This window comes from Malania oleifera, chromosome 5, assembly GCF_029873635.1.
Source record: "Malania oleifera isolate guangnan ecotype guangnan chromosome 5, ASM2987363v1, whole genome shotgun sequence".
Lineage (NCBI taxonomy): Eukaryota > Viridiplantae > Streptophyta > Magnoliopsida > Santalales > Ximeniaceae > Malania > Malania oleifera.
The window spans coordinates 55,694,583-55,704,282 of record NC_080421.1 but is presented as its reverse complement, the minus strand read 5'-3'; the positions used below and the strand labels follow the sequence as shown (position 1 = coordinate 55,704,282).

At 35.7% G+C, this 9,700-nt stretch overlaps 1 protein-coding gene across 2 annotated transcripts; it reads right to left on the bottom strand.

The window, feature by feature from the left end:
- Nucleotides 1-1,097: 1,097 nt before the first annotated feature.
- On the bottom strand, nucleotides 1,098-9,365 carry LOC131156324 (probable LRR receptor-like serine/threonine-protein kinase At5g48740). Of its 2 annotated transcripts, XM_058109917.1 has the most exons (16): nucleotides 8,856-9,365; nucleotides 7,754-8,294; nucleotides 7,227-7,678; nucleotides 7,014-7,131; nucleotides 6,851-6,919; nucleotides 6,698-6,766; nucleotides 6,544-6,612; nucleotides 6,282-6,353; nucleotides 6,027-6,095; nucleotides 5,723-5,958; nucleotides 5,446-5,651; nucleotides 2,780-2,906; nucleotides 2,555-2,623; nucleotides 1,939-2,125; nucleotides 1,729-1,861; nucleotides 1,098-1,488 (listed from the first exon to the last, which is right to left on the bottom strand). In XM_058109917.1, the coding sequence occupies exons 1-16, from the start codon at nucleotides 8,929-8,931 to the stop codon at nucleotides 1,270-1,272; spliced, it is 2,712 nt and encodes a 903-aa protein (XP_057965900.1). In that variant the 5' UTR covers nucleotides 8,932-9,365; the 3' UTR covers nucleotides 1,098-1,269. The 2 variants fall into 2 exon arrangements, with proteins under 2 accessions (XP_057965900.1, XP_057965901.1); XM_058109918.1 differs by lacking the exon at nucleotides 6,544-6,612 and having other exon boundaries at nucleotides 8,856-9,359.
- Nucleotides 9,366-9,700: the final 335 nt, after the last annotated feature.

Below are 9,700 nucleotides of genomic sequence, written 5' to 3'. Positions count from 1 at the left end.
ATTTAAGCTTGAGGGATTTTTCATGAAGTGTTTGGGTTCCTAAAGTCAGTCTATGACCTTTGGTTTGAGCATTCATTCCCATCATGCATATGATGCATTATTACAAACCTTATAAAAATTACAACCCAAACAAGAATGCAACAAAGAAAAGAAAATATCTTCAATCCTTGCTTCTTTATATAGCCATCGAACGGTGTGAGCTTTGAGTTTCTTATGGCTTCCAACGTACCTCACATTTTCATGCCTTCTTGAAACTATATCTAGAGAAGCACTAGGTGCACAAGTAAAATACATTGAATTTGTCATAATCAAAAATGGGATCGGACTCATAGAGTCAACAATATTAATAATTGAACTAATAACTTTGGTGATCACTAATAATTGAATACTTTTTTTGTAACTTGAATTTGTAATTAAAAAATTTTAATTACTAACAATTGGCTTAATATTTTCTATAACTGTTGTTAATAAATGAATTAATTTATGAAATAATAAATAAAATGATGAATATTTTGAAAACTCCTTATAAGTAAAATGTGATTAGCATTTTGAAACCTTCCCCATAAATTTATAGTTTAATTGAATTAATATTTTTGTAGCATCTAAAAAATAATTGAATTAATAATTTTTGTAACCACTAATGGCAATTAATTACTTTATGAAATAATAAAAATACAATAATTAATTTTTTAAAATTGTCTTGTAAATAAACTGATTAGTATTTAAAACCTCCTTATTATTTTGTAATTTCTTTTTTTAACTGCCAATAATATTTGAAGTAATATTTTTGCAATCATTAAGAATTAAATTAATAAGTTTTGCAAAGACTCGTAATAATTAATTTATGTAATAATAATTATCAAGCCACATACTGCAATTTTACTTACATTAACTATACAAGTGTGGAAGGGAATAGAATCATTTAATTTTTGCACATTCTTCATTTAATTTTTTATTCCATTCCATTCTTATGCCATTCTAATCTATTAGACCAACCTGGACACAAATATCTATCTATTATAAATATTCATACAACAGCAAGAATAATAAACTTTAAAGACATAACAAAATAAATGAAACCATGCTACAACCAGTAATAACAAAATTAAATCTTGAAGTAATATTTTGCTGAGTAACGCTTATGATAATTGAGACATATCAGAAGTTTCTGAAATAGACGATAACTATACATAATTCACAAGAGAAACTGATGCCAACTTTCAAGATGCACATATTTCTTTTTTTCTGCTTTTGGGTTGTCAACAAAACTTAATTTCCATGTTCAGAAGACGCAAGATATGAAAGCTGAATACTGTAGGCTTCCTTTAGCTCTGCCAACACCTCTGCAATGGTAGGCCTCTGTGATGCATCTCTCTCTACAGACCTCGAAGCAATAACAGCGGCCTTTCGCATGCTCTCTCCATCAAAAGTGCCCTTTACGCTCTCATCCACTACCTCAAATGCACCAGCCTGCAAGTATGGCTTTGCCTGCAGTTGGCAATTAAATCACATCACAACTTCATCTCACCAACATCATGAACAACTTGATGTCTGGGAAAAAAAGAAAGAAAGAAATGGAACTATTTTTGCTACGCATAAAAAGAGGACGTGCGAGCCACATTGTGCCAGTTACTTGCTCAGCAGGTAGCTGATCTAATTTATGCTCTTTGGTAACACTTGACATTAAAGAATATAACAGTACTGATTAGCAGAAATTATTGAAGATACCCATAACACTAAATTAAAGGAATCTGGAGTTCCGGAGTGACTCAGTGGTTCTCGGCCACAAATGAGCTCCAAAAGTACAACCCCAAAGCTGTAGACGTCGCTCTTCTCTGTCAGCTGTTGGGTGGAATAATATCTGCACGTATAAGAGTGAAAAAAATGAGGGTTGAAGACATAAAAAATAAACTAGTGATTACAGAGTTAATGACTTACTCAGGATCAAGGTAGCCAGCCGTGCCCTTGACAACAGTCGTCACATGAGTCGCTGCTTGGGTTACTTGCTTGGACAGACCAAAGTCACAAACCTTGGCATTCATCTCCGTGTCTAAAAGGATATTACTGCACTTCACATCACGGTGTATGATTCGTGGATTGCTCCCATTATGCAAGTAGTCCAATCCTTCCAAGGGAAAAAATGAAATTCAGGAAGATTACCATTGAAATCTTAAAAAGAATGAGATAGCACTAGATTTGCAAGGAGGCTATAATTTCTGCTAAGTACACAAACTGATAATTCTTCTATTTGCTGCTGTAATTAAGTTACCCAAATTATTGCATATTGCTGACTACCCAGCAATTTCATAGCTGGTAAAAAAACAATTCTAGTATGTTGACTCAAAAAATAAAATTAAAAAAGGGACTCCTAGATTATAACCAATTTTCAGATGCATATTCTATTTCTTGTTATTGCATTTTGGGGAATCAACAATCATTTGTTCAAACAAATCACGACATTTGAGGATGAAAATTCAAGGATTTAAACATTGCATTTTTTTTTCCCTATGTCCATAGTTCTCGTATGTAACCATCGATTAGGGGTTAGAAATACCTTTCGCAGCATCAAGAGCAATTTTCAATCTTCTAACCCAGCTTAATGTTACTTTTCTTCCGTTGGTGCCTGAAAAAGTTACTCATACTAATTAAATTAGGAAATGTAAAATATACACACACATTTTGTGTGTGTGCATGTATGTGTGAAGGACAAATGCCAGCATCGGAAATGGACTTTGAAAGGAGTGTGAAATAAACGAAAAACTTCTTCTGTGTAACATACCATAAAGGTTGTCAGCTAATGATCCACCAGATAGATACTCATAGACTAGTATTTGTTGCTTTGATTCACAGCAGAATCCCTCCAAAGATACAAGATTTGGATGACGAATTTGTGACAGAAGATGCACCTAAATCAATTCATGGAATTGAAACATATGGCTGTGAGAGAGCGATGCCTCAACTATACTATTTTATAAAAGATGTGCACCCACATGAGAGAGAGAGAGAGAGAGAGAGAGAGAGAGAGAAATAGTTTATACCTCATAGAGAGAAAAGCAATTAGATAACACTCAATAAAATGGGGCAAGCAATTATCTACTAATGAGGTTAAGCAAAACACTTTGGGATATTTTGTTAAAAATCAAAATTACTTGTAACAAGAATTTCTTTTAGCAAAATTGGGTAACCACTTATGACCATGATTTTAGAATTCAAACAGGCATTGAACTCCATGAGAAATTCAGTAAAATGTTTGAAGAGTAATTTTGTTGCAGTTTGAAATTCATGGCACTATCATATTAAATCTTCTGTAACTTCAAATGCTCCATTTGAGTGGACTAATTATCATAAGCACAATGGGGATACATTTATAATTGAAAGCTTATAACTTAAAGAAGGGGCATATTGATGAATGTTAAAACAAAAAAATGTGAGTGGGATGAGAAGTTTTTTGGTATTATCTTAAAACAAAATCATTGTCACAAAGAAGGAAATAAATAAATAAATAAGACAATCATCCAAATGCATTCTATAGCTAGAGAAAGAAATTCACGGGAAAGAAAAACTTTTGGATTCCACAGCCATGATGTGTCCAATCAAACCAAATTGCAAATGAATGTAGATTCCTGTAAAAAGAAAAAGGTTGGGGAACGGATGGAGATTAATGTGCTATCGCTATTTTGTCCACATTTTCTTTTGTACATTTAACACAAAAACAAATAAGATAACCTCCTGACAGTCCGGAAACTACATATCAAACCATTGCTTGAGCATTACCCAAGCATCTAAACCTGGCTTTGACAACATGATTAGGATATAATGCAGGCAATAACAACTTTGCAGGAATACATATTTGATGCAGGACCTACATCAGACAACTATTATTCTCACTTCAAGTCTGAATAAAAACTGATACATAAGAGCCGTTTTAAAGGCTTCTGATGTTTGGAAGGTAAGGAAGCTAATTTAGGAAACTAACAAAAATACTAGTACCTTAAATAATAATACCATAACATATTGCTTTCTAAATATAAACACCCTAGAATCTTGAAGATATGACCCAGAATATCTTAAATAAAACAAAGAAAGTTACAATAAAAATTAGACAAGTAAAATAGCTCTCATATGCATGCTGCATCAATGTTTGTGTGCATGTCCTGTATGTGTTGAGAGCCTTGTAGGCTCACCTAAAGGTAAACTGGTGCCTACATTCTAGTATTCTGACATGTTGTGAACTGTGGAGACTTCTCGGATGACACACACATATGTTAATGTTTGATAAAAATTGTTTGCCCACCACCTAACAACTAAGATTTTTGGTGAAGTGGTGACACACCATGGTATCAAAGCTCTGGTTCTATGGGGTCCTAGGTTTGAGCTTTGTATGCTTTCTAGCATTATGTACATTGAAATGCATTCTCTTCTTTTTACATTCATGCACCCATTCAAATTCAATACATTTGTCTCTTCATATGCAAGATGGGGTGGCACATAAGGGGGACTGTTGCATGGCTTGGTAGATATTATTGGCCACCATATGACATAACATGGTATCTGACTCATGCTTTTTAGGAGGCCTTAGGTTTAATTCTTGTTACTTAAACCTACATTCTATATGTTAAATTATCCTATCCTCACAATAGGTGTTATTCATTGTTTGTTTACCTCTGCACATGTGATTGATCCACACATGTAGGGGAGTGTTTAAGGTTCGAAGTACATTGTTGAACAGTATAAGGTTTTAGGCGAAAGGTGACATAAGATGGTATTAGAGTTACAGTTCAGGACCTCCTTAGCTTCAAGTCTAGTAATTTGTTTTCTTCCCGGTTGCGTCTTTCATTGTGCTCTTCGTTCTGTTTGTATTTGAGCCCCCATTCAAGTTCATTCTATGCCTCTGCATGTGCAAGATGGGACCACACAAGAGTGACAGTTTTGAAAAGCTTGATCTATATTGTTTATCTAACAGTTTAAGGTTTTAGATCAGGTGGTGACTTAACAATACCATAGTTTTTATGAAGCAATATTCCAATTCGACTTAGCAGTTTCAATTATTTGAAATTCAATGACTAGCTAAGAGATGAAAGTTCAATTGGTTCTTCAAAGTACAACCCAAATTGATCCAACAACAATTTGATCAAGTAGATTTGACAGAAGGATGATCTACCAGTAATATAGTTTCAAATTGTCATCACCAAAATATAATGACTAGTAAAAAAAAGTTGCTTATCACTATTATGATGTAACATATGATGCTAACCAACAAGCACAAGGTTCCGCTTAGTTATTTTGAGGCTCCTGTTAGTTTAGTTTTAGTGCCCTAGGAATTGATAAACAATGCATTCCAAAGTCTTGATATCATCAACGACATGCAAGAAGCTGCTCTATTAGAACTCCCCACACATGGTAGATCAAATAAAACAAAATACTGAGGGAATATGGATGATGAACCTCATTGACGAAGGAATCGGCCCCTAGTTGAGTTTGATCAAACCGCACTTTCACAGCTACAAGTTTCCCATCTGGAAGTTTCCCAAGATAAACAGATCCAAAACTACCTCGGCCTATAACCTCCTTAAAATTGTTCGTGGCTGCCTTTATTTCTTTGTGGGTAAAAACTTTAGCTGCATTCCAATTTTGCATCTCTGGCATTGCTCCTGCACATAAGCCATATATGTGAGAATCAGGAAGCTACATCCATCGAAACAAGGATGTGAACATTTCATACTTGCGTTATATGTGACTTCACTTCTCTTCCTCCTTGTGTACAAGAATACTGAAAGAGAGATAAACGCAAGAGCAAGTAAGGCTCCTGAAACTGCTCCCAGGATAATTGCTAGATGATTATGGCTGTTATCCTTCTTTCCACTAACAACAGTAACTTGTGGGGTCTCAATTGACGGATTGCTCGAAACATTATTGCAGGCTGTGGTAGAGAAGGAGATGCACAAATTCCCTGATGTTCTGAAAAAAGATGTATGCATCAATATGCTGCAGTATAGAGCACAAGTAGTAAGTATCAATTTCCTTACCTAACTTCCAAGCTTTCTCGGTTCAACGACCGAGGGAGGGTGCCCTGTAGTTTATTGTTTTCCAGGTTCCTGAAGCATACAGATGAGGATAACTCATGAAGTGAAATCACAAGTGTCAGTCAGAATTGCAAAGAGAACGTCTTTTATGTTTCCAGTTGATCCATATTAGCTCACTTATGCAAGGTAATAGCCATTTAATTTAGAGGAAAAAGAATACATGACATGTAATCAGGTGATAAGGTTATGCTCACTTACAATAGATGAAGGTTTTGTAACTCTCCCAGGTTGTCAGGAATGACTCCTGCTAAACTATTATGTTGCAAGTCCCTTCACATGCACGTGTACATGAATTCAGAGAGAGAGAGTGAGACAGAGAATAAACAATATTAGTGTTATCGTTCAATCCAATTTTTTAGGTTGCAATATTCTTTTATTTCCAATAACACGAAACATTTTTAGTAACTACAAAACAAAATTTACCCACAGTAAAATAAAAAAACAGGATTTCAAAGCTCACAAAATTTTAAGGCTAATCAAGTTCTCCAAGTCTGAACCAAAGGATGTTAGCTGATTGAAACTCAGGTTCCTGCAGTTTTTCATACATTCAGAATTTAAATTATTCCACCAACAGCAACAAAAGTTTGCTTGTAAAGACACCAAGGAGGCATTACAATTTCTCAAGATGCTGCAGGCTCCCGAGGTTCTCTATCTGTCCAGCAAGTGATGTGTTATGCAAATCTCTGAAACAAAATACTACAAAAATGAATAAAAACAAACACAATGCACAGAACGGTACAAAGCAGCTAAATGTTTGAAGAGCTCACAGTGTTTTAAGATCAAGCAGATCACCGAATGTTGGACTGATTGACCTCAAGTTGATGTCCGAAAGCTCCCTAAGATTAGATGACAAGCCATATCAATGGAAATGGAGGGGCAAAAACTAACAGAAAGGTAAATAACCTCAACTAGTTATATTTAGTTATTTACAATGATGTAACCACACTTCCTTCACAGCCAACATGATTCCAAGGTATGGGCGAGCAAGGATCATCTTGCCAACCCAGATCTAAACCAGTGGATTGCTGAATAACCTGAAGTGCCGAAGCTGCAGAAGATATGAATAAACAATGAATAAAATGGGGTTCAATCTAGCCTAAGAGAAGATCATATCAAGTATACGAGGCACAACTGGGACATTACCTGTAGTTGAGAAAGACTCCAATGGAATATCAACTATCTCATACACCTCTATTGCATTAACTTGAGGGTAGAAGCTGATACTCTTCAATGTGATGTTCAAACTTTTAATTTCCTTTCGTGTAAAGAATAGAACACTTGCTTCAAAGCTTCTCAGCGTATAGTTTGGCTGAACAAGGTTGCCATTAATTAATATATCAAATGATGGGGACACAGGAAGAATCCCAGCAAAATAGAGGACTATGTAATAGTCTCCTAACTTATCAAGAAGGAGATTATAGCTCAAGACATCCCTCCGTGCTAAAACTCTTGCGGTCTGAAGAACAAGAATTGGGGGACTCTCCTTCAGATTTGACATATCAAAGCTCATTTCGATATTAAACTCAGATGATACGCGTGAGGGAGAAAAGTTTTGATCAACATCCCATATTCGATCATAGGGATCAAATGGGTACCTGCTTTCAGGAAAATCGATCAAAAAGCCTCAACAGACTATCTTAAAAACACAAATGGGAAGTTCAATTTCTTACCGCAGTGACCCATTCATGTAACCACAATTGATTCTGTAACACTTTCTAAGTGACTTATTTGGGAAATCTCCAATGCCACTATTGTAGGCTCCACGAGGAAGTGGTCGGATTTCAAGTGAAGAAATTACAGGAAATCCACCATCTGGAATAGAGTGAAGACATACAGGGAGAATGTCCTTATTTGTCGGCCATATAAACTCCTCCATCCACGGGTCGGAATTTGTGAGGTTCACAGTAGCAGTAATAGCTGTCCCAAGGGAAACAGAGAATGCCGGAGGCTTCTCAAGTCCATCGTAGTTCTTATACACAAATTGGGTTCTAACAAGAACCAAGGATGACACATTCTTTACTGGAAGTCTATAACACCTCCGACCTTGGGAATCAGGGAAAAATCGAACCGGAACATGGGATGAGAAATTGCCCCCATTGGAATCAATGGTGGTTGTGTTCCCCGTACTGATGTAATTATCATCCGGGATCCAAGAAATATTTGAGGAATCAACGAAACTTGTATCTCCGCCACATGCCAAACTCAAGAAACCTGTTGCATACATATTTATTGAGCAACATTTCAGCTAAACAAGATTTTACAATGTCTCAAGTGTTCATCATTATAATAAACAGAACAAAGGTACAGGAGCATAATCATAGAATGAATTTTATGTATTTAAAGACATATGGCACGTTTGGGTATAAAGGGCAAATTTAATTGGCTTACTGAGTATATATATATATATATATAATCAGGCCATTGCACGAAATGGCAGCCATCACAAAAAGAATATATTTTCTCCACAAAATAGAATTGAAGCTGATAAGGCTATGAAATAAACTTCTTTCCCTTCTTTTTCTTCTTCTTATTTTTTTTGAGACCAATTCCAACCCAAACAAGTTCTTGTACTTAGCTGAAACCAACAACACCCTTAAGAAGAACTAGGATAGCCAAAAAATAGAGTTGAAGTAAATATTCTGAAATCGTGTCAAATTTCACAAAATTCAATAACTCCATCTGGGAAAGAGCTTAGAAAAACATCAAATCATTTATTCATAACAAACACCATACAATCATAAAAAACAATAAATAAACAATTTCAATCAATACCATCTTGCATGCAGAAAGCAACCGCCCAGAAACCACAGAAGAGCAAGAACCATATGCAGAAGCACCCAAAGTCCATCAATCAGGTGCAGCTCAACAACACCCTCAAATTAATGGAAACCCCTCAAAAAATAATTCAAGAAATGAACATGATATGAAGCTCTGAACTGAAAGATAGAGCATAAGAAAGCATTGGAAGACCAGGAGAAAACACTAGAAGCAAAAGAAAAAAGGGGGACGCAGGGTATGAGTAAAAGATGAGAATAATCGAGTAAAAGTGAAGTGGGTCAGCTGCGTTGATCGTGCTGGGGCTCTCAAAAGGGCTGTAATGGAGGATGCGGAGGAAACAGGCGATGATTAAAGCACCGTGAGAGACAATGATGAAGATTACTGTTTAAGTGATTGTTTATTACAGCAGTTGTTGCAATAATAGCTGTAGTAGTAGTAGATCAAAAGCATTTGAAGAAGAAAAAAGCTAACTTGCAGATGAAGAATATCGTCCCCTCTCTCCCTTCAACGACTTTGACGACCCAGTCGTTGAAGTTCAGAAGCCTGGCTTGGTCATGGCCCATTGCAGCTCTGCAACTGAGACCGCCGCATGCAAAATTCTACTTGTTTAAAAGCGTATAATAAAAGCTGTACGGTTTTCATTTGCTAAAAAGTAAAGAACCACCGAAGTCATATGATTTGAAAAGAGGATTGGTATTTCTTCACCAAATCATAAAGTATTGACAGCAAAATATGATATAATAGTAGTGTTAGGTATATTTAAGTTAGACAGGTTTGACAAAGAGTGCCGATAGAGTGGTATCTTTAATAAGTTATATTTAAATTTTAAAAGCATAGGC